The 25,926-nt window shown below is 40.9% G+C and overlaps 1 protein-coding gene across 1 annotated transcript in view; it reads right to left on the bottom strand.

Annotated features, from left to right (window-relative positions):
* Window positions 1-19,308, bottom strand: part of gpc6a (glypican 6a) — a 76,654-nt gene extending 57,346 nt beyond the window's left edge. The window contains exons 1-2 of the mRNA XM_067260220.1: window positions 19,149-19,308; window positions 3,019-3,177 (exon numbers count right to left, since the gene is read on the bottom strand). Coding sequence (XP_067116321.1) covers window positions 3,019-3,177; window positions 19,149-19,308 — 319 coding nt within the window. The remainder of the gene's footprint in view (window positions 1-3,018; window positions 3,178-19,148) is intronic.
* Between the last annotated feature and the right edge of the window lie 6,618 nt (window positions 19,309-25,926).

The raw sequence follows: 25,926 nt of genomic DNA, 5'->3' as shown, positions 1-25,926 counted from the left end.
CCTTTTGTCATAATTCTGGCAAGCCCGTCTCAAAGGGTAGGAGAGAAGAGGAATGATAAAGAAACGATTTGAGTAATTCAATCAGTGAAACCGTTTCTGTGTCTTGTCAGTGTCAGCTCTCAGGATGTTTGTGAGCAGGGGAATGTCTGATGAGAGGTGGGACTGCACATGGGGGGGGTCAGGGGTTCACCTCCCAGTTACACGGCTCCGTTGGACTCCAGAGCTGCTCTCTCGAATGCCAAAGCCTTGAGAGCAGAGAGGAGGTTGTGGAGGGTCCCCTTGGCACTACTGGACAAGAGGGATCCAAGAGTTTACGCAAGCAGGGCTGCTGCTCAATCCAGACATTAACCAGCCAACCACACCCTCTAATCTGGTCACATGGGTGTAAAAGGGAGGCCCTGTGTCAAACCCAAACAGACCCTAATAAGCTTCTGGACACCATATTCATAATGCCATTATTCCCATGCTCTTTTTTACTCATAGCAATTGTACAATTGTTAGTTTACACAATGACTTTGCTTTTCCATGACGATAGCTTCGGCCAAACCTTGTCTACTTTTTGAATACTTTATATATACCTATGTATATTATATTAATAAATCATTGAACATCTGCTGAGCATATCAATGCCTATAGTAAGAGTGGCATGGAAAATAAGCCTCATATTTATCAAAGCATCAAATAAACACATTGTTTATGTGAATGTTCAGTGGAAGAGAACAATATCTTAGAATCAGAAAAATCAGGCAACACCAAAAGGCTTTAGCAAATACAAAATGAGCTTTTCATAAGCTGTAGTGTAAGTACTCCCAGATGGAGAAGTGGATTTTTAACTGGCTTGCATCCAGAAAAAAAACACTCAGATGCACTTTCAAGCTGATGTCATCAGCTGATGTAGTCAATTTTGACCTGCCACGGTGATGATGCAACATTCTCCTTTCCCACATGGAAAATCTGTAAACATGAGTCTAATCGGCAGTGCTTAGCTCAGGTCAGGTTAGAGGACCTGATGAACTTCAACTAAATACTACAGAATACTAATGCTCTCAAAGAGCCATGCCAATCCTAAGGGATCCTGTCCACATCAAACCAAAGTCCTGTTGAATAGGCTGTACCCCAAAGCTGTGGTCGGCCTGAGAATCTCTTTACAGTACAGAACATCCAATGGACTGGAACTTGACCAAGACTGTCGCTATGGGAATATGAAAATATACTGAGATGAGATGGGGAAAAAAAATAATACTTGAGCTACATGATGAGGCCACGGAAGAAAAAAATAAAACTATTTGCCATAATCCTGCCATGCAACACATACTTACAGCACAGCACTGAGGATTACTCAATAATGCATCAAAACCCACAGGCCTCCGGGAAGTGGACGGTCGGTAATCAAAAGTAGGAGTTGAGGATTTCTAAATAGGGCCCTATAAATAACTGGGGACAGAAATGAGGACATGTAAAATTGATGAGGGATGGATTCAAACCCCAAGAGGTGTGAAGAGCTTGACGACAGGAGAGAAGAAGGAATGGGATGTTGAATGGCCTGGCACAGTAGGCGGCCATGGAAGATTGAAGTGAGTAGGACAGAATGGGCAAGCACCTGGCTGCCAAGAGATATGACTAGGAAAGAGAAATACCCTGCAGTCCATGAGGCCTTGTCTGTGTCTGTCCAACTTGAGGGGAAAAGCTGAAAAAAAAGCCCAGTGAAAGCCAAGCCAGAACTCAGCTATGGACACAGCTGAGGGATCTCAAGATCAATATGTACTTTCTTGAGGAAAGAGGAACTAGGAGAGCATGTTTGTAAATCCCGTGAGATGCAGAGCCTATCAGAGGGATAAATAATGTTTTCTTGCTTGTTTCCCCGAGACACTCACCTGCAGTGAGAGATAAGGGCTTCTACATCTTAACTCTAAAGTTACATGGCTGACTTAAAATCAGTTAAACTAATACTTTAGTTCAGAGCTATTGACCATCCACTTGCAGAATGTAAAATTTAACACCTTAAATGAAAAAGATATTCGTTCAACTTCCCAAGAAATAAGACAGACCAAGAGTTAACAGTAAAAATAAAATATAAATAATTAAAGAACGCAAAATCATTTCCAGACTCTTAACCAATCACACTCTCTTCCAGACAATATGCACCTCAGGGGGCTGCACAGGAAGCCAGACAAAGCATAACAAACCATCAATTTCAAAGTGGGAGATAATTATTGCGGGACTGGATCTGTTATTGATTCTTTATTGTGTAAAAAATGGAGCTCCCTTAGGTTAACTACAGAGGAAAACCAGAGTGATCCCCACATTCTCATCATAACAAAAAAGCTGTAATTACATTTTCCCCCACATACTGATTTATTAATGTCTCCTGTTCTATTAATGGTCCTACGTTTCCATTAGTGCAACCTCTTTTTACAATACACCACTGCCCCAAAACAGCCATTAGATCATGGTAGTCAGCTGGTAGCTAGCCAGTCACAATAAATAACTGCCTGCCATTAATGACTTGAAAAGCTATTTAATGATATGATGTCTCACTCTGTACAGCTCTGCAATCACTTGAATACAATCACTTGTCCATACCCATCATTTGTCCATCACTTGAACGTCTATTTATGGCCACGGAAAGATGTTTAGCCGTTTTAGTGAATGTCTTGAAATTGTTTACGAAGTTTAGGAGGTCAATTGAAGCACAATGCACTTTGCTGACATGCTTTGATGAATTGTAAATATCAGAGAGACTTTTATCCACTGTCCCTCTTTTAAATCACAAATCCAAATTGTGGATCATAGTTTAGTAATTTTGCAGACACAATTCAATTCACATTCAACTTTAATCATGGTGAAAAAGCACATTCCCCCTGGAATTAGTAACATAAATCCATTCCACGATCTTCAATAACAGATCAACACATTTCCTGAAGTGTTTAGTATATGCTAATCTAATGGGGCTACTTATGGACTCTAAAATCAGTCTGAGAGGTGGGAAAGGACCATAATTTTAAACAGATGGCTTACCGTCAAATTTTTTATGTCTTGAGACGAAGGTCGTCCTCAACGTGTGGCTCGTCTCCTCCACTAAGTTCTCAAACTCCAGCTTGCTCTGCTGGCCGAGTTTGTCCTCCATCTCGGATGTGCAGCAGGTGTACTCCTGGGGACACACTCGCAGGTGTTCACCTGAGGGACACACAACGGGGGGGGGGGGGGGGGGGGGGGGGGAGTCAGGGATGTGCCTTTTTACACGCATCACCAGTGGTGCTTTCCCACTGCACCACAGTGCAGGAGGCGAGCTATCAAAAGGCTGAAGGAGCATTTGATCGAAACCCTCTGTGATTTTGAATTCCCAGAGCAGACGTTATCAAAGAGGGACACAGCAGAACTAATGGGGAGGCCCACATGTGTCTGCCACATGCCACAACAGTTAAACAGACAGTACCTAGACTTATCCATATGGAAAACACTGAAAGCAGAAGTACTTATGAGTCATCTCATATGTTATCTGGAAATACTACAAAAAGCTACTGAAGTGCTAAATATTTTGAGAGATTCATCCAAATCAGACCTCTCCAAAATTCGATGTGAAAGTAAGATGAGATGAGGCTAGGTGAGGTTCAGGAGCTGCACTGCCCCTCTCACACACTGTAATTGCATATCCTTCCATCTGCCACGATGAAATATCCTGTCTGCAAAGCTATCAGGCTTATTTTCCAGGGGCACAGAATTGGCAAAAGTGGCACATTGTGACGCCAAATTACCCAATGTATAGGCGATATGCCAGTCATGGATATAAATGAACTCAAAACTCAGACAAACAGGCATTATGAGCTCACAATAAGTGATGATTTTTTGTTGAGAGAATGTGAAATTGCTTTTGGAAAACTTCACCCCATTAAAAATGTCTTCAAGTTTCAAAGGCATATTTTACTGCATGAAACTGGGTCCAAAGCACTTAAGGAAACACAAGCACTGTACATGAAGATACTGAAACACGTTGTGAGTCAAGTTACGTATCATTTAGATTGTGCTACAAATTACAGTTATTTGTAACCCCCCCTTCCTCGTAGATTGTGAAAGGGCCATATTAAAGGAGTATGTATCAGACTGTGGTGGCTGTTATGTAGCTGAGCTAGATAAACAACCATTTATAACCCTTAATACACAAAGTAAATCCCCAGGAGGACAATTTTGTTGTCTGAAGTTCAGAATGACCAGTGTGAGAATACATTTATGTCAAGACTCAACACACAAATCAACTGTACATTACCACAGTCAACAGATAAGGCCTGTATTTCTTGGCATCAGCTGCCATGCGAGTCATGTGAGGTGGCTGTGGTCTATTTCTAATCTCCAGTTAATATGAATACTTCTTAGTTGGACTTCCTTCCGAACAGTCATGGGAAGAAAAAAAAAAACATTCCCCAGTCAACAAACAATCCAAGCATACTGAAGTAGCAAAGTCATGTTTAAGTTTGGGACATTTTCTCAATTTCTCTCATAGGTTTTAGAGCACAATGATACATGGTAAGAAAATCACAACCAGCAGCCTTTCCATTGTCTGTTTGACCACCAAACCCGACTGGTCCAGTTTGAGATCAATTCTAAATCAATTCTAATTTGATTACTAAACTTCTAGGCCACACAGCATCATTCATTATGATTACCGCAAATATCCTGAACATGATTGACATATGAAAACCGAACTAGAAAAAAAAAAACTTGGCTGGGATCAATGTCTGCAATCACTTCCCCACAGTCTTGCAAACAAACTGTTGGCGGTTGATGGAAAGTCAGTCGGGAGAGGCGGACTAATGCTGTGTGGTCAGCTGTGGTGCGAAATGTAATCCACCTCAGCTCAGACACACAGGGTGTGGAGAGGGTCCTACCGAGTAACTGCTAATCTTCATCATGTGTCTCTATTCACGGCAACTGTCATTCACACATCACATGTTGTACAGTGGCACGGGAAGAGGTTAGACAAGAGATTGAGCGAACACAGGTCACCCAGGTGTACCTTTTCAAGCACATGGAGTAATTGAAAAAGCTCTGCCAAGTTGTCTGGGAGCCCCAGACAGTACTGCAAAAGACAGTACTGTAGATAAAAGGAATAAATGAACAGTTCAATAAATGAACTTGAACTTGAAAGTGTTAGAACTGTTGGTTTAAGGCCTTACTATTCTGATCAGCTTCACCACAGATGTTGACACACCGCTGCACAGATTCCCATTAGAATCAAGCTGATCAGAGATAGAAATGTATGTCTATGCAGAGGGCAAGATAACTGAGGATGCAGGGTGAACTTCCTTGGGGGAAATTCATGGTGAAATGTTCTGGCACCGGCTCAAATGTATTCTAACCAAAGTGAGGTGAGGCATGAGAAATACCTTGTACGTCTTACAAAGACAATCTCATATCAGTTGTTTTGTCCATTTCCTTTGTTGCACAGATGCGTCCAATCGTTTGAGATCATTATCTTTGAGAGCAAGAACATGAAGCATGATTTAGGCGTCACACTGTAATTAGCTCAAATTGCTGACTGCAGTCTTGCAGACTTGCTCGTGCGGGCCAGCTCAATGTGTTGAACGGGGAGAAAAAAGATGGCAAGACAAAGCCCATTTAACACAAGCAATCAGTCAGACGGTCCCAACTCTACTCCAGAGTTCACAGTGTTCCCAAAACTGTTGTAATCATCACTTTGTGATTACAACATAAGGGTCTAACATGTGGGTCTATTCATTAGTAGACGGAGAACAGTATGTATTTCCAGCTCATTATAGCAACACTGAGAAATTGATCAATTGAATTTAAATAATAAGCGCAATGGATTTCTTTTTTTTCCTTTTTTGGGGTAATATCATCCTCCATTTCAGGAGGTGATGGGGGTCAGGGGTGGGGGGGCTGGGTAATAGTTTATTTTCATTGGGAGGGCGATAACACCACACACAAAATGATGAACACATGGGTGTACATAATCTCTGTAACACAACACAGATGTTCCAGATGAGTACATCTGTGCTGAGAATTCTTTTGTGAGCACATTATGAGCACATGTCTGTATATAGGCCTACTGTGTCTGTGATTGATGAAGGCAGAATGAGTTATGGTTATATCAAGTTTCAAAATGTGTGAGCCTATAAAGTAAATTCCTCTTTGTTATATTTAAATGTATTGCTTGTTAATTCATTGTTGAGACATTTACTGTAAGATAATGACTGAGACATAATGACAGGTCCATCAAGATAAAACAAGTATAAGGTCAAATAATTATGTTTCATGAAATGTGTTTGATTTTTTTGAATTTTTGAAGAATAAAACATCTAATACCACAAAACTATTTCATGTACAGCATTTTGAAACAGATACATTTGGGTCTCTGCTTTCTTTGCCACTGTTAAACCATGTATCATTTAAACAACTGTCCCGACATGACAAATCATGCCTGTCTGTTTGTCAGTGTAAATCATTGTGTTGCCAGGGGTAGGACACAGGTGCCAACGGGAGGCTGACTTTTGACAGATGGGCTTCTGATAGGGGTCTTAGCCTGTCAATCACCTCCTGCAAGACATCATATACCTCCTCAGTTACTCCTATTAATATTGGTCAACGTGCAAGGTGAATGTTAACAATTCACCAAACTGAAATGACATGCCATAAAAATTGCTGCCAATTCAGAAGTGGACACTTGCACATATCTTTTGTTGTTTTGCAGAGCCATTTCAAAAAATCTTTTTTTTACTCTTTCCATTGTTACTGAAAATGCTTGACGTTTCTTATGCAAGATATGTGTTGTTGTAGTGCCGGGAGAGGTTGAAAGCCCTGTCAGCTGTTAATGGAGAAATTATTCTTCTAAACGAACAAGCTTTCCAATTAAGTGGATTATCTTTCTTCCAGACGTGGCTTTAAGGCAAGTTTGCATTAGAACACCGAGAAAACAAAGTACAAAAAAAAAAAAAAAAAATGTGACAGAAAAGAACAAGAATACCCATTGTCTTTCTAGGCTAAATACATTTGAGCTAGTTCCTGTCTGCAATGAGGCATTCCAATTCAAGTTGAGAGATGGCAGTAATTACAGGATGGATAATGAGAGTTTGATTGTTTTGTAAAACAACTGACCTCTTTTAAGATTTTTGATGAAACAGAGATGAGGGAATTACATTGGTAAATCAAAGAGTAAGCGGGAAGATTTGTGTTTTTTCCTATCGTGAAGAGTCATTGCAAATCTTGTCTGTTAGCTGAGTTCAGAATAGTTGGGGATATGTTTCCAAAAGTAACATGTAAGTCATCACCATCTCGTCCATAGTTGACTTGGTTGGCACTTCTATTCAAAATCCCCAAAGGAGTCCTTCTGCAGTTGGCATAGCATTGATGAAAAAGTAGAATCCTAGTTGCAATTTCCCTGTTGCTATTAATGCATATATATTCACATTAATGTAACATCTAATGAGGTTGTAATAAGAGCCACATATGGGACAGATGTACTGCTATGTTGGAAGGTTTTGGGCACATTCCGTCTGGTATACTATAAATAATCTGAATGAGCTCGCAATAAATCCTTGACTGTGTCCAAACCCTGTTATGCCAAAGTTGTAAGGAGGTTGAGTTAGGCCCATTGGGATATGAAATCCCTCCATCTGTCTTCTTTATCCTCCATCACTGTCTTGTATTGCAGGAGCAGCCTTCCACATGTGAAATCTGGTGACATTTTCAGTTAGATGGAGTTCTAACACAGAAAAATTAAGTGAAGAAGTTTTTTAGCCAACTTTCCCTTCCAGGGCAGTATTGGGAGATAAATAGGCCTTAGGCCCATTGATGGATTTGATGCCAAATAGTTAAATAAATTCCCAGATGTATTCATTAGTCTACCTGGCCATAGGGTCCACTGGCTGCATATGGGCAGTGCCATCTGGTGGGGTCCCCTGGCCACTCCTGCCAGCATTTGAAAAGGGAGGATGTCCCCGCCAGTCCTCTCTGCTTAAGCCAGAAAGTTCCAAATGGTGTGCCAACTCTCATAACTTGCAAACTAGGTGTTGATTGAAATGTGGACTATAGTGTATGGACCACACCACTTTCCATGCATATATTTTGTCCATACTGTAAGTATAGGCTAAATAAGATCACATTTGCCTCACCAGGAATTTCCCTACATCTATAAAATGTATAACACGTACTAAAGCAAATGAATGGAAGAATCCTGGAACAACAATACACAGTTGGCAGGTGGTGAAAAGAAAATCGCCAAGGAAAGCAATGTCCTTCGTCAGGATGAAGGATCAAGTGAAGAAGCCAAGCTTAATTCCATGACTAATCAGCTCAGATCCCTGCTTCTGACGGCTGTTTTCACACCGCAGTGGAGCCGCGCTCAATAACCAGCAAGCTCCCTGCTGGATGAATCACCCTCGCTCACCATCATCGATCCACCATCAGATCCCACTGTCGCCATGCCGCCATCAGTGTGCATAGCTCACTGTCCCTCTCTCTATCGCTCTCTCTCTCTCTCTCTCTCTCTCTCTCTCTCTCTCTCTCTCTCTCTCTCTCTCTCTCTCTCTCTCTCTCTCTCCATCCCGCTCTCTCGTACACACGTCCGGCATGGAGAACAGTGTGCAGTGAGTCTCATTACCATCCCGACACCGACACAGATGCTGCAGTAGCAGGTCAATGCTCCTAGCCTCTCCGTACATTCCACCAGGGCAAGAGCCCCATTATCTCATTAACATTCTAACCACGCTCTGAGAAGGGGTGGACCTGCGCTAGAGCCAGTATTGATTTAACGCTGTGGTAGATCCCCCCCATCTCTCTCTTTCTCCTTTTCCTAGTTGAACCTCAGTCTCTCTTTGTTCAAAATTGCTCTGTCTGCCTGTCTTTCTCTGTCTCTTCCTGTTTTTTTGGACTTAATGGTTGAGTGAAGCCAGTTTCAGAACCTTGGACAGCAGAGCAGAGAGGCAGGTTTGAGCAAGGCCTCTTCCTGAATGAATCCTTTATCTCGGAGATGTATTGACTTCAGGAAGTCAGCCCACCCTCAGCGTCACAATCTGGGATGTCAGCGCTCTACATCTACAGTATGTTCTTTGACACCTTTCATCCTACTGACATGACCCAGAATAAAGGCCAGAGAGTAGGATGGTATGAGAGGTGGCTGAATGACATGGGGACTTGGTCTTTAATAGTCTATGGGAGGAAATCTGAGCCTGACATGAAAACCTGAATCCAGTGGACTGTGAACGAAGTGTGTTAGCCAAGTTTCAACACTCAATGGAAAAAGACACGTTTCATTTTCTGCAAGATTTCAAGTGCTCAAGGACTGCATGTGTTCAGGTACACTTCATAAATAATTGATAGTTACACGCCACATGAGAAGGAATCTGAGACACAAGTTCTAAGTTATTTTGACAAGTCAACGCCTGTTCTATTTCCAATTAACAGTGTTCAATCACATCTGTTTGCATGGGTGAGATGGGGGGAAACGCATCAGGCTCCATTGATCTCAACTCAGCTACACCATCTGGACTTTTCTCCCTGTGCCCAAATCACCCACTTTCAACCATCTCCATTGGGGCCTGAGACCCAAATTGAATATGTCCAAACAAGATGACACGGATAATTCCCACAACCCAATCTTACCAGATGTTCCCACACTTGGAAGACGATAAAAGATTTCCTAACTTTCAAATAACTTCCAGAGTTGGCGGGGAGTGTGACAGTGATGGATGGATAAATGGATGGTTCACTCGCTGTTGTAGAGGGAGGCAGGGAGATAAGGGATAGGCTAGTCTGGGATGAAGTTGTTTTCATTCACTAAGGACACACTGCGGGGGGGGGACCATTTCCCCCCCCCATTACCAGTCCACTTTTCCTTACATGATTGAACACTTAAAGTACCAAACTTCAAATATGGATTTCAGTGTGTTTCAACACAGTACTGTTATTAATGCCCTTTACTGTTCCAGTCTCCAGTAGTATATGGGAGTCAGGTGGCTGAGCGGTGAGGGAGTCGGGCTAGTAATCCGAAGGTTGCCAGTTCGATTCCCGGTCATGCCAACTGACGTTGTGTCCTTGGGCAAGGCACTTCACCCTACTTGCCTCGGGGGGAATGTCCCTGTACTTACTGTAAGTCGCTCTGGATAAGAGCGTCTGCTAAATGACTAAATGTAAATGTATATCATGACCAGTAGACCTCCATCATGTCTGATGATCTATTGTAATACTGATTCATAGAGCATGCTGCAGAAGGATGATGATAATGATGAGAACAATGATGAGGATGGTGGTAATGATGATGGGGATGGTGATGAGTGATTCTTCTTTCCACATGAATCCTGCCACATACTTGTGGCTGTTTAGAATGCAGTCTGTACCCTCAGTCCAACACCAGAAGCACCACAGACGTCAATCTGATTAATAACTTCAGCAGCATCCACACAGGAGGACAAATATGCTTTTCAAGCCAGCTAAATGCATGACCCACAGCTCCAAAGCCCTCTAATATTACAGGTTATGGCCTCTCGCCAGGTATTTCATAAACCTCAGTCCTGAGGACCACGGGAAGTGCTCTATATCACTGCAACTCCTCCAATTGCGGTAATTCTTAGTCAATTTCATATGCATTAACGCTCTTATGAGCACTTTTACAGTTCTCTGGTCTAATCCCCTCAACACTAATTAGAAGTCGCACTCTGCACCGCCAGTTTGGAAGCCCTTATGGTAAATGTCAAAGGTAAGGCATCTTATTGGCCGAGCACTTGAGTCGAGCCTGCGGCCACTGTCTCCAATGATGCATACACTCCATTAAAACAGGTCCATTATGGATGGATTTAGGCTCTGGCACAGAGTACCTGGGACTGCATGTGAAAGCTGTTATATTTCCCTCAACAGGACTTCAAGCAGGAAACATTAGCCTAATATTAATGAAAAGCAAGATGGCATTCAACCCTAGGTGTGGTGCCTGCACAGTTGCTTCCTGTTGCTGTTTTGTTGCACGTAGCTTGAAAATATACACTGTTGGTTCAGATGCTTTATAAGGGAACTACAATGCTGGTTGGATTTAACCCTACCATGCCTCTGCCTCTCTCATGGTGTGTGGAGAAAAAACGACTTGAGAAATAGCATGACCGACAAAACACTGTGCAGCTTCCTCACAGTGTAGTTCAGCCAAGCTGATTTCAGAGGCTCCAGACCCAGCAGTGTATGGAGAGAAGGGAGCAGGGAGACACCAACATCAGGGTGTGAACAAGCTTTGAGTTCCCTGTATGGCTAAATGCTAACTGGTGCATGGCACAGTCCTAAAGGTAACAGCTGGTGGTCTGAGCAACCCCAGGTAGCGCTGCAGGCAGGGAGCTGACCACCCCACTTATTCACAACTTCCTTTGAAACAGGAAAACCACCGGTTCGGTGCATATTCCAATTCAGTTCAGAAGGATGAAATGAAAATAGTATGAACATTTTTTGTCAACCTGATTTTTTTTCCACTTTCAGATTTAGCAAAATATAATTTATTTTTTTAAGCTGAGGGGAGTTTGGGAGGTTACTAAGCTGAAACAGCACGGACAGAGATGGTTGAAAGTCTGTGACTGTATCATTTCTGGCAACTCCATCCCCACAGGGAAAAGCCCTGCACACACCAGCCAGATATGGCTCTCTCCTGCTCTACTCACAAGGCTCTCACACACACACGCACACACACACACAGTTCCACGCATACACATAGCTCTACCCCCCACACATGCACTCCCACACAGAAGAAATTTGACTGAAATCAAATGTGCCCTACTTTAGCCGGACCCCTCCAGGAGGGAGATCATAGTGACATAGCATGCAGCACATAACAGGCAATAACGAGCCAACAGATAGCTACTCAGAGAAGTCGCTGACAGATTTTAGACACCTGAGAAGAGACCACAGATGGAAAGTGGTCTGCATCTATGTGACCAAACTAGTTGGTCATGGAATAAAAGCAAAAGGTCGTCAAAAGGGAAAACTATTTATGAAGAACTTATTGCGTCTCAATATAAAAACTAATGTAAAAAAAACTACAGTTTTAGTCCAACATTCAGTCCTACATTAAAGTTATTGAAAAGTATGGGAATACACAAAATCAGTAGATTTTCAGTACAATTTTGTAGAAAAAGATAAATGTAATGAAAATGTATTACTGTAAGCTCTCATTTCATACATTAAAATTAGATTGATGTACTGTATACTATTTTTCTGCTTTGGGTCTATTCAATGGTGCCAGAGTGGCCAGAGAGATGTTCATTTCCAATCTGAGTATTTATTTATTACACTTTAATTATTCAATAGATAAGCAAGTGTTTATTTTCAGTAGTCTTTTCATGAGAAATATCATGCAGCATGTAGCATTTTGCAATGCAATTGGTTTTTCTGCTTCCACATGTGATGTTCTTCTTGTTTATTAAGTATATTTAACCCATCCCACTGAATATACTGCAGATTTACAAATGAACTTCATCCACTTTTTTAAAACGTTTTCCACTTCAATGCATTCAAAGACACAACAGGGCTGTTAAATTTAACATGGCATGTTTGTGTCATGTTTATTTGTGCTTGAAAAAAGTGTTTACTCAAGAATCCCCAGTGAGAAGCCTTTCCAACAAATCTCCTCAACCGTAAGATCTGTGTGTTTGGAAAACAAAAATAAAAAGTCCCGTGTGTGTGATTTATTTGTGTCACTGACACCTTGGATTTGACATTCACGTATGGGAGTTACCATGACACGGTAGTGCTCACAAGTTTCCAAGTTTGTCTTTGGTGTGAAACTTGGGACCTCTGTACAAGGATGTACCCCAAAGGATGCAACAGACCCAGTAGGCTGGTGAGAAAGGCCACAGCAATCAACAACCTAACACTCCCTTAGTGGTGCTCTTATCTGCATAGTCACTGCAGGCCCAATCAACAGACACAACACAAACGACGACCACAAACAAGACCAGACAATCAAGGCCCTGATACCTACTGCAATTCTTGGCATGAACTTCTGGAAGAATCTGCACTTTTTGTAAAAGCAAAATGGCAAGACTTTACTTTCTTACATGTTATGGTATCTTTTCTGTTAATGCTGTACAGATTTTCTGCATGGAAATAGTTTCATATGTTATCCCCTGGGTTTTAAATCTGGTTTCAACTCAGAGATAAACCTGGTCATTACTTAAGCATACTGACGCTTCTAACAGCGATCATTCCTTGCCACCAAGCCTGGCGTGCATGTTGTCTCTAAGCCTCAATACCCTGAGTGAAACCAAGTGTGAGAAGTTGAACGTTGGAGAGGATTTCTCCTTTCCTGATACCTTCCCCCCCCTCCCCCTCACATCAACACAAACAGTGAGTCATGGTCTTAATCCCCTCCAGTTCAGATGGATTACACGTTGCCTTCTCCCCTGCTCGCTGCTCCCACCACGGAGCCCTCTCTCTCACACGCTGACCCCACACTCCGCTCCCACACAGCCGCTTTTGATTTCAGCACTCCAGTGGCGTGTCCTCTGTACTCCATCTCTCTCTCAATCTCTCTCTTACACACGCTTTCTTATTTTCTAACCTTTTACAATTCATCTCTGTTTTTCCGTCCTCCCTCCTCTCTCTCCTTCTTGCTAGTTTTTTCTTTCTCACAACTCCCCCCGCCCCCCCCCCCCCCGCCCCCCGACCGCTTTCTTTCCCAACTGATCCCTTAACTCACATTCACATCGTTCACATACATTTCTTCCTGCTATGAGAAATGGTGGAAATCCTTAATCCTCCTTCCATTACTGATGTAGACTGACCGCTGATTGAAAACTGAAAGTGTGCTGTGGCAGTCACCCATAAGCCAGCCAAGGGTATTTTCACACTCTCTTTAACGACCCTATATGGAGTTGTGGAGAGGATTGAGGAAGCCACACAACGTATGCAGCTCACACATGAATGCTTACAGAGGTTTGACAGCTTCTCAATAGCAACCCTCCCATACACTTTAATCCATCACATCTGACCGTGCAAAAAGCAGGCGGACAAAAGATAGAAAAAGAAGTGTCACTTAAAAGTGACACTTTTAAGGATCTTTTATTTAAAAGAAAAATTAATCCCAATACAGTGGTAAAATGATTTAGTATAACTGACATTCTAATTGATGAAACTTTACATTTTTGTCCTAAATGGGGACCGCTACACTTTTAACAACTAGATATGTATTTGTAATAGTTCTTTCTGAAAATGAATGAAGGGGGTACTTTGTGTCTGTTTGGCAAATCATGCAATTACGCTTTGAAAAGATCAGCTCTGAAAAAAACGAAGGTTTCATACAGCCATGTGAGATAAAATGCTGCAAAATATTTGGTCTTTCATGTGTGTACTTAGTGACTCAATATGTATGTGACTCAAAGTGACATACAGGGTAGAATTTGTACCTACAACCTCTTGAACTGCAGTCAATGTTTCTACCACTAAGCTGTACCCATCACCATCATCCTGCTCAAGTCAATTTTAGAGTTAGCAATATGCCTTCATAAATCAGTAGACCACAGTATACATGTAGTCATTTAGTCATTTAGCAGACGCTCTTATCCAGAGCGAGTATACACTGAGAACACATGGAGAAACTGTGATGTTGAAGTACAGATAAATAAACCACAATTCCTCCGGGGGTCCTGTTGCAGTGGCCCTATGGGAGCGGAATCCCTCCTTGAAACCTCCTCTGGTGCCCATCTTAAGTACAGACAGGAGGAGTAAACAGACCGGCTTTAAAGGTCTAAAATAGATGCTTTGAGAGAGCCAGACGTAAGTTGTGGCACACCAGAACCACAGCCTGTCCCATCATGCATCACTTCACTGCAGGTGATGTGAATGATTTACACACACGTGCGGCCACATATACAGCATCCATGCGCGTACACAGACACACTCACACACGCACACACAGGGGTGTGCCTCAAGGGCAAACCTTGCTGTGGGCTGACTGGAGTGTAATGAACTGGTTGACAGTTGCTTTGACTGCATGGGTACAAGAGCATAGGAGCTTGAGGAGGCCTGGTCTATTTTAGCTGAGCTGTCAGCCGACCCGGCAGGTCTGTATGCAGACAGTCCAAGATCTATTTCAAACTTGCCACATATTTCTGCCCCCTTAGCTCCCCTTAGAACGCTGACAGTCTAGCCAGGCCCTCTTAAAAATACAAGGGAGAGTGGTTTCACCCGAGGCCCAAACCACCAGTGTCTGCTCTCTTTGCTAGTTGCTGGTGCCAGTTACAGAATTTCTAGGCACTTTAGGCAAAGCAGCTCTCTTTATCAATTAAGATGACACTATTACTAACCACTGACTCAATCTGGCATCTAAATATCAGCTTCAGTTATCTTCGTGTGTTACCAAGTTCAATCTGGCCTTTACTGCCCAAGAAGTCGTTTCAAATTCCCTCGAGAAGAATAGATATGATGACAATGTGCCAAGCACCAGCCCAACCACCACAAAAGGCCCTCTTTCTTTTTCATCGACTGAAGTCTACCCGCCATTCCTTCAGGGTGTAGTTAATGTAACTATAAACTGGGTTATTAGTTTATAAGACTGTTTTGCTGTGGCCAAGAAAAAAACAATATTTCATTGAGTGATTTTAAGGCTAGCTGTCTGGAAAGAAAGAATAAGAAAAAAACATTATGTTCTTTGTCTGCAGTGAATTAAACTTTTAGTTTGGGAATTTGGGAATACGGTGTCATGCCCAGACTATGCCAAATATGAAACCCATTCGTTCACTCTCTCACAATCACTAGCCTTAAAGAAACACAGGGAACACAAGCATTTACTATGACACAACGGTAAAAATATTTGAGTATTTTAGGAGTACTACAATTCAAAAGGAGCTAAAAGAGACCTTTTCAGCTCGACAAGAGCACAAACCACTCAACTAAACAAGACCGATAAGGGCTTTCGATTGGGAGGGAAAACACATTACAGCTACATTTGGCTTGAATTCAAATTTGATTAAATGTTTTTTCTCCACTCTCCAAAACCTACACAAACAAACAAAAAATCTCCCCAGCATCTAGATGATCTGGCCAGAGCAGGCATTCTGTAAATAATTACCTTGTGCAAATTGAAGCTTTCCTGCAATACACCTTTGCAGATTGAATGCCTCCAAGCATGTTTTGGCCAGAACTATCCCATATACATGTTCTGGCATGTGCCAAAGGGATAAGTATTCAGAGAAGCTCAGATATGACGTGATGTATTTGTTCTGTAATTCTGTATGACGCGCTCCATGTGTTGCCTTTGCTAATAATGAGCTATAATTGAGTGCTTTCTCAATCCCATCTCCTGAGGGCTATAGCTAGCCTCCGGTGTATTTATGCAAAGGTTATTTGGAGACAATAAAAATCAAATTACACAATGAGGAAGGCTTTGAATGAATTCTAACAAGGGCTTGATTTGATCACCTTTCAACATTTGGCAAAAGCAAAGTTCAAGCTGGGAGAAGTTCGTTAACATGTTCTAAACATGCCGGGGTGATATAGGCTACGAGAATCAAAGCCAGAATTTTGATTTGACTGAAGAATTGCTCTTGGAAGTGCTATTCAAAGATGACTTTGTTTCTACGTCGTAAATAGCCATGGTCAATCCAAGAATGTTGACTATTAGTTAGAGCAGATGTCAGACACTTGTAATCCAGATTTACAACAGCCATAAACAAGCATGTAGTGTATGCTTTGCCACTCAATACCCACCACCGGTAACTTGACAAAAGCTGTCAAACATGCCAACGAGTTAAAGTGTAAGGCTTTTCAGACAACAATATTGAGCTTTGAGCTTGGTATGAATAACTGTGTCAGTCAATAGCACAGTGGTGGAACATTGCAGAAGAGATCAGAAACTCAGGTTGCAATACAAGCCTCGGAAAATGTGCCAACCTTTTTCCTTCTTGGTAAAATATCAAAAATGAGGCAGCGAATACTGAATCATTGGATGGATCCAGTCTATGTCGTAACAGACTGTCTGAGATTCTAAGACATGCCCACATTGAACAAAACAATCAATTCCATTCACTGACCTAGTAATGGTTCATACTCCAAAGGTCTGTCAAAGTAATGAATGTAAATACATGTGATTTAATAGCATGGCTGTAGACAAATTGGCCTGCCCGACATGCATGCAAACACACACGCACACACCTTAGTTGTGATCAAAGTTTTCTCATACAGCTCTGACATTTAGGTCTGTGCTGGCTGCGGTTTTTCATTACCCTAGGTGATTAGATGGGAGGCGGCCGGAGAGACAACAGATCTGTGGCTTTCAATCAGCTGATCTGCTGAGCCTACCAGCAGCTGGACCTCTTATTAAACAGCGGGCCTTCTCATTGCTCCTGCCAGATACACTGCAGCACCTGCCACTACGACAGGGAGACTGGAGGCGAAAGTGGGGAGCACTTCACTGAGTCAGACACACTGGAAATCATGCCACAATGGTTTTAGATGAGTTGGAGCACATTCTTGGCCAGACCCAACTGGTACTGAACCCCACCTAGATGTACATCATTAGATCAAGGTTATGTTTGTGTAGAATTTAGGTATACCTTTCTGAAACTATAAAAAATGTTATGGAAGCATGGTTCCAAAGTGCCTACATTATTATAGGCCTAAATATAGGCATTCCTGTTATGGACTTCTTTGGACTTTGGAGGAGAGGATGGCATGTTATAATGCATCTAACGGTTTGCAACATTGTACTTCCTCCAGTGTGACTGCAAAGGGTAGGCATGTATTGACATCCAGACCAGAAATTCAGGAAAGACACTGATGGAATACATGCACAGAAATATAAATATATAGGCTACATTAGATGGCCCTAGAGACATACTGTAATGCAGTATTAACTGAATTTAAAAGTGTTAGTTTGGTGAGGTGCAATATGGAAGGATTATCAGTAGCCTCTCATATTACTCTCCCCCATGAAACAGACGCTCAGGCTAATCTTCTTTCCTGGTTTCACCATAAATGTGATTACTACCATACAACAGATAATAGAACCCTTATCTATGCTGTGCGTGAGAGCGTGAATTAAAACTAAGCTTTTAACAGCCTTGAGCAGTTTTTGAAAAATCCATACAAAATCCATTGAAAATGGACTTAGTGCGTAGAGCCCCCTACTGGTAAAGCTTGTCTCTGGCAAATTTAACATGGTTTGGGACACTTCTGAAGAAACACCAGTTGCACTCTACTCCTTTTGATAAAAGCAACAGGTATACCCACTGGAAAGGAACTTGCTTACTATAACTAACTAACTTCTGTATTTGAGTCAGGTGGCTGAGCGGTGAGGGAGTCGGGCTAGTAATCCGAAGGTTGCCAGTTCAATTCCCGGTCAGGCACTTCACCCTACTTGCCTCGGGGGAATGTCCCTGTACTTACTGTAAGTCGCTCTGGATAAGAGCGTCTGCTAAATGTAATGTATTGTCACATATTTTGTGTTCCTTGTTTTCTCTTTGTATAATAAAATAGTGCAATTGTTTTTTTGTTTTTTTTTAACAAATTTTGTTTGAACATTTCGTTCTACATGTATTTTTGTTTCTCTAATAAGCTTAAAGTGTCATTTAACTGCAGACACGTTGTAACTGTTGCCTTGGACTTACTGCCTTGAAATATGACACACATTCAAGAAAGCAACAAGTTGTGCCATACATTTAGTCTGTGAAACTAGACCACTACATCATCTGTGGAATAAAACACAACCCACATTATGGTGTTCTCAATAAGAATGTGAAACATGGTAGTCTATGATAGTATCCTGAGGATAAAGCAATGCTTCTTATGTCCCTATTTATCAATCTAGTCAAATTCATACTTTTTTTATTTTATTTTTTATCGCTTTCTGAGGATACCAATGCAACTTGTTGACGGAATGTGTAGTTTCTAAAGCAATTATTGTTAAGTTTTGAACTAATTGTCATGTGTAGCTCTCTGTCTTGCTGTCATGACAAAACACACAAATCAAAATAACATTTTAGAACACCTAATGACTAGGAAAACGACTGAATACATGTATTATTGGACTTTGTTACACATCTACATGTGAACTGGAGAAACCTGAGTCGAATCCTGAGAAAACGGGGACATTTATTTGTGGTGTGGGAAAGAAGGAGCTTAGAATATCCACAATTAAAGAAACCAGGCAGAACAGATTCCTAACTCACCTGATATTTCTTGGTGGGGAACATTGACAAGACTGAACCCTTTCGCGGTGTATGCTTGTCTAACCTCACTGCAGCTCCGTGCTTTGCTATCACCTCCAAATGAAAAGGACAGCACGGAGAACGTGCAAAAGACCACTTGCACCCCCCACATCGCACACATCAGTAATATATCCCGGTGAACGAATTTTGCAAGGAATGGTAGCCTGTCTGTTGGCTAATCCAAACGGCTGGTCAATCCGCGATAAAAAGGAGTCTACGGCGATCCTTTGTATCTACTTTATTCCGCTGCAGAATGTCAAATGTTCATCAACCAAAAATCACACTTCACTTTATGTACATCCACCTCATAGCAAAAGCTTATCTTATCCTTCCCGGCAGAACAACAGCGCATAGAGTCCAACAGCCTGCTAAATCCGTAATAAGAAACGGCACCTTGTGCTCCCAGTTCATACAACTTCTCTCATGCACACAGGACCTCTGTATTTCTGTCAACGGGAGGAAACCAGAAATTCTGTGAAGACATCGTAGTCACCATGTGAGAGAGCCAGGCAAAACACGGAGTGGAGTAGCCTGTGTACTTTATCAAGACACGCGCGCCGTCATCGGTTCACTGCATTTCACTACTATAATAAATTGCCAAAGGCAATGCTACCATTAGAGGATATGGACTATGTTATAAAGAACTGTATGTCATGTTCAAAAAGTAACATAATATGGTTTTATTTTGCTAGTGTAATTATAAAACACTGCGCTGTGGTTTGGGTAATCAATATCGTTAAAATCAATAGGCCCATAAGCTACTTTATGTTAAAGTCTGTATGTAACCTAGTTACTTTAAACCCCTATCTAATTTGTAGTCTACCTGCCAGTAAGAAATTACCCCACTGATTTAATTACTTAATGCACCATGATGGAATAGTGTTTACCACGCTGATATATTAAATTCATTAGAGACCATCTCATACAGTAAAACTTGAAACAATGAAATAACTTGTATTAAACATTGAAACACTAAAATTGTGGCAACTTTGAAAGTTAGATTTAGAAAAAAGGGCAAAGCTGCAGAAGCATTTTAGTCATGATTTGTAAATAAACTGAAGGGTATTTGGATGAACATTTGGAAGCAAAATAACAACTAGAATTACTGGACATTGGTTACAGTTGGGTTATGGTACAGGCATTTGACTATCAACCGTAGCAATTATTTTGTCTTTTCTTTTTTATCACGTATCAGATTGATAGTAAAAACCTATAGTTTTTCCAGTGTAACATATATTTCTGCCTGGACAGGCGACCAATGTGAGCGCATTTCTTGAAGGTTGAAAGAAAGAGCTGTGACAGGCTTTCACTTATCAAATATTGTAAGCGTTTGGTCTACACCAACTGCAGGCAAGGGGAAAATAAACTGGAACAACGCCTATGCTTTTGTGAAGAAGCGGGAGAGGTTTCAGTCAGGTCAATAGCACAAAACAACCATCATCTTTGTAGAGATAATGCTTTGCAGACGGGTCACACACCTTGTTTAACAATAAAAAGGAGGTGAAGGCATAAGCCTAGCCGAGCTGTGTTGTTAAAGTTGTTATTATTATTGTGTCCACCTTTGTGGACAACAACCCAGAGATTAAAAAATCCCGTTTACAATGTCAGTAAATCTAGAACATGTTTTTGTAATGAACCAAACAAAGAAGTAGGTGTGCTGTTTATCATTACCCACAACTACTTCAATTCCTGAGCAAGCGAGGTCCACGGCCCACATCGGTATGAGGATACATTACATTTAGTTTGTTTTTTTTTACATTAAGTCATTTAGCAGACGCTCTTATCCAGAGCGACTTACAGTAAGTACAGGACACAACGGCATTTAGCACGGCCGGGAATCGGAACCGTTTGATTAAAAGCGCGATTCCCTAACCGCTCAGCCATCTGACTCCCCATTAAGTTCACCTCAGGCAGGGCTAGAGATCACGGGACGGTAGGTTAACGTAGAACCACGCCGACGACTCAACTGAAAAGATGCTACCAGCTGAGCAATTAATCTCTTGCTTATGAGGAGGAGAGATCGTGGCCAAAAGATGGATTCCTGGATCAATGTCTTACCATGCGAAGTCAGCACGGGGTTCATGACTCATGAACTCCACCAGAGAGACGACTGAGCTCAGTTTTTCATGTGAGTCCTCCTTTTCAATTTCCATAGGGACCTAAACTGCAGGTCTTCATGAGACTGTAAACAGCTTTCAAGTTTTTTTGTAAACGTTGGCAACATTTGCGAAACCTACAGTGCATCTTATGTTGGTGAAATTTTTCACCAAAACCTTGGCCAAAATTTTAACATGTCTTTGTTTCACAATAACACAACAGAAAATTGCATATTAGTAGGCCTAATTATGGAGGTTGGTAAAGTAATCATTTGCAGATATAGGCTATACCTGGGACAGCTGAGACATATATACTGTATGTCTCAGCTGGTAAAGAAGCCATTCAGTTTTCCTAGGTTACTCGTGCCTTTGAAACATTTTACGAACAGCGATAAAAGAGAGGAGAAACAGGGGACAAGTCGACAGAGGTGTAGCTCTTTGAAGATCATTTATTGCTAATTGCCCAAAGACTGTTTACTTGTACATCTATTAGAACCCATTTTGTAAGAAATGTTAATCACATTTTAGAACTCTAGCAAAATAGACGAAGTACAGCTGACATTTTTATGATGGTGTTGTACATGTATTTAAATACATGTTGCATGTTGAAATCATTGCTTATTTGAAGTTGCATGGCATGCAATGTCACAGTGTTTGATGGTTAGGCAGGAAGGTCACTTAGCTCACATTAGCAACGCCAGCTACTGTATGCATAATTTATCATACATTTATTCATAATTCATGGGTGTTTAAGACAATATGTGCAATAATCAAGAAAAAGGTGAACATCTTAATCTTTTCCAGATGGACAGCAATTGTTAAATTTTTAATTCAGAAGGATTTCAGCTGAAAAAGGTTCAAGACAATGAAATTGCGCTGCAATTTTTTTGAAGTATGTTGGTATATAAGTGTAGAATTCTAGATTGTGTCCTGAACTGTCTACTGTGTGTGTAGGCTATATGAACTGTCTGCACTATCGATTCTCATAACTATTCTTCAGAGAAACATTTTACTGTATCATAAATTGACATTAATAGCTCCACCATTGTCTGTAGAAACAGTATGGCAGTTACTTGTTTTGAATTATTGTACATCCTAGCGTCTTTTACAGCACATGGAACAAGGAAGGGGGATGTTAATATCGATCTTGACACCTTGTTCAAATGTGATGTTGCTACATCCACTTAACTCCAGAGTCCCCTAATGCAGTGTACAAGTATTGCAATGTTGTTTTATTGTAACTCATTTCAGCATAAGCTAAAGTGTAACTCAATGGTCTTGCTAAACAGTTTTTATTGGTTAATGCAGATTAAGTTCCTCCTCAACAAAAGTGATTTAAGAAAAAGCGAGTCTGTATAGTATGCAACAAATATTAATGTAATATTTACCAGCATTTCTTATTAATGCTAGACCAGCACTTTTGAATGAACAGTACAGTGGTCTCAGCATTATAGCTGTTGGCAATACTTAGCTCATATTTGAAAAGAAACATGCCAAAATGTTTTCTGGCATAACTGAATTAAAATCCAATGTGATATGGGGGGTAAGGGAATTGAAAACTCCAACACATTTTATGACCAATTTTCAGTGTAGCTTGGCACACTATATAATTCATAAGGGTATCATGAATATGCAAATATAGAGTCGTGGTTAAATGCACTCCTACGCTATACTTTAAGAGGCACTGAAATATTCAGAACCTAAAACATGTGAGAATACAAAATAGCTGAAGAGGTGCTCTCTAATTATTGAACAAAGTGCTGAAGTTCAAGATGATCAGATAATGCAACAGAGAACTCCCTTGCTCTGTGTGACATGCCACACCTTGCTGGCCCTCATTGGATGGTTCAGTATCACAGCACACTTGACTGAATGAAAGTCTATTTGGATCATACTTACATAATTGCATTGTCAATAACTGTCAATCAACCCATGTCCTACACTACAATGACTTGGCAAGGAACAAATAGCCATAAACAACTCAACTCTGGAGCATAGATCAAAACCACTCAATGTTTTGTTGTTGTTAACAGCAACCTTTGTCCAAATATGATTGGCCTATTCTGAAGTACAGTCAAAGACAAACTTCATTCTTAGACAAGAGGCTTCCTTACAAAGATCAATTATCTCTTGTATTATTAGATCTCAGCATTCCATGCAGCACAGTAATGTTGGTGATGATGAAAAGGATCTGTCCACCTTCTAACAAACAACTAATGAACGGTCAAGGCTCATTAAAATTGCATGATGCTGTAAGTGAATCTATGGAATATTCTCCATGACAGAGTGGGACTTTGTTTCCTATGATCTTTGAAGAGTTGTTGCAAAAATTCCCTTTGGTAAACTGCTAATTAGCTGTCTGATTTGTGAAAAGTAACATGGATAAACAGTGCCATCAAGTAATAGGTGACAAGCAATTAACTCTACAATATTCGATCATTCCTGTTCTGTTTATTTTTGATTTGTTCAGTTTAAAACACCTATAGTACCTGTATTTATTGTTCAGTACTTTCTGTTGAGAGCTTAAGTGATTAGATGTAATTACCGTTCTCTCCCATTCATCACAGTTGCAGCTCAAGTCAGTGTTACTGTAGAAGCACAAAGTGGGTTTTTCATGTTATCCAAATATATTTATGTTCGTATAAACCATCTGTAATCTAGCTCATTCTGGCAGGTGAAGGAACACATTATTTAGCATTAGCTCTGTAATGTTTAAAACTGTAGTTTCCTTTTAAACCCAGAGTAACTATCTATTCTATTCTGCTCACCGGAGGCAAGATCAGAGCCCTTGAGTTTGTGCTCCAAGGTACAATTAAAAATGAAAAGTGATTCAAAAGTCAGACAGGCTTATCCTCTTTACTGTGAATCAATATTTGCAGAGGGGCCTGCATGACTTGAGGGCAGGCTCGTCCTCAAGGCATACCATCACAATCACCTCCTGAGCCCCATCCCTTCTTTGTACGTTACAATTTACCATGGATCTAAGTATGGTACGCCCTTGGCTGCCCCAACATTGCTGAACATACTAAATCACCCATACTTCTTGTTTCATAGTATGCTTCAGTTCATAACACAACACACCACCACACTATCAGAATGAGTATGAGTAATGAGACAGTCTCCCCTGTCTCCTAGAAGAACTTTCAATGGCAAACCAAAAATTAAAATAAGTAAATCTTATTTATAAAGCACACTCTAACACAGCAAGGCTGACCGAGGTGCCGAACAAAAGCACACAAATAAAGACACCATAAGATCCATAGTAAAAACACAATACAAACAGTCAATAACAGTCAAATAAGTAACAATACAACTCAAGAGGTAGTGGGAAACACTAGTGCTTATAAGTGCGTTTTAAGTTTGTGGGGAGTGGGGAGTCAGATGGTTGAGCGGTAAGGGAATCGGGCTATTAATCAGAAGGTTGCTGGTTCAAAAATGGCAATGCAAAAATGACGTTGTGTCCTTGTGCAAGGCATTTCACCCTCCTTGCCTCGGGGGAAATGGCCCTGTACTTACTGTAAGTCGCTCTGGATAAAAGCGTCTGCTAAATGTAAATGTAGGTTTGGATTTAAAAACCGACAATGACGGAGCCTGCCTGATTAAAAGGGGAAGTTGATGCTTGTGTGATTACTAATAAACCATAAACCATTACGAAACAAATTAATATAGGAATTGTCAGTTCTGTTGAACAATGTGTATGAATTTTTTACTCAGTTGCCCTACAGCAGTGTTCAACCCTGGGCCTCAGAGCCCACCGTCCTGTATGTTTTAAACGTTTCCCTGCTCCAACACACCTAATTCAAATGAATGGTCATCAAGCTCTGTAGAAGCCTGATAATGACTGGTCATGCCTTCAAGTGAATATTCAGTCATGGGAGACAAATGAAGGTTTTGAATGGAGAGAAGTTTATGTTGTCAATCTGTACTGAACTGTCCATTGATAGTTTCATTAATTGTGTCTACTGTATATTCAGTCATGCAGTAATTAATGGTGGTTAACAGAACTAGAACAACGAGCAAACTTAGCCAAACAGAAACAAATAGACATTGTGATATCCATTACAAAGAACCAGTATTGGCTGATGTTTCATAGTAAAGACCTACAATCAATAAGGAGCACATTGACGTAAATGTTAAATCACAGTATGCTGCTCTCCTTAAACATTTCCATATCAGCTGGAAAAGGTCACGTCAGCCTTCTATCGATCCATGTTTATAGGCTAGGTTTGCAATAAACGTGAATGGATTTCTAAACATTTCTAAACAGACCTTAATAAAGAACAGCAACAGATCTTTGGACCATGATCATCCCTTCTTTGCCTAGATTTACCGATCAACATAGTGCTTCCTATTTAGGCAGCAAATATGTTTTTTCTAAGTTAATGTCAGGTCATGTCTTTTGAGTGTTTAACTAGGCAGTCTCTACCTTGGTCTGTTTCCTACAGTAACTAATCACAGTTTGCTCTGATCTTCCTTTTCGTCTTCATAATTTATACAAATGATTGCAGAATGAGCCATTTTAACACAACTCATAAATAATTCAAAATGGTTTCAGGTGGTTGTTTTCCTGGGATGAAAAAATGTTTTGAGCTAATTAATGATGTCTTTAGGCATGTTAATTAGGGTTTTGAATTCTAAATAGA

This window comes from Osmerus mordax, chromosome 22 (genome assembly GCF_038355195.1).
Source record: "Osmerus mordax isolate fOsmMor3 chromosome 22, fOsmMor3.pri, whole genome shotgun sequence".
Lineage (NCBI taxonomy): Eukaryota > Metazoa > Chordata > Actinopteri > Osmeriformes > Osmeridae > Osmerus > Osmerus mordax.
The sequence above is the reverse complement of the archived record's forward strand: the minus strand, read 5'-3'. Positions and strand labels throughout refer to the sequence as shown.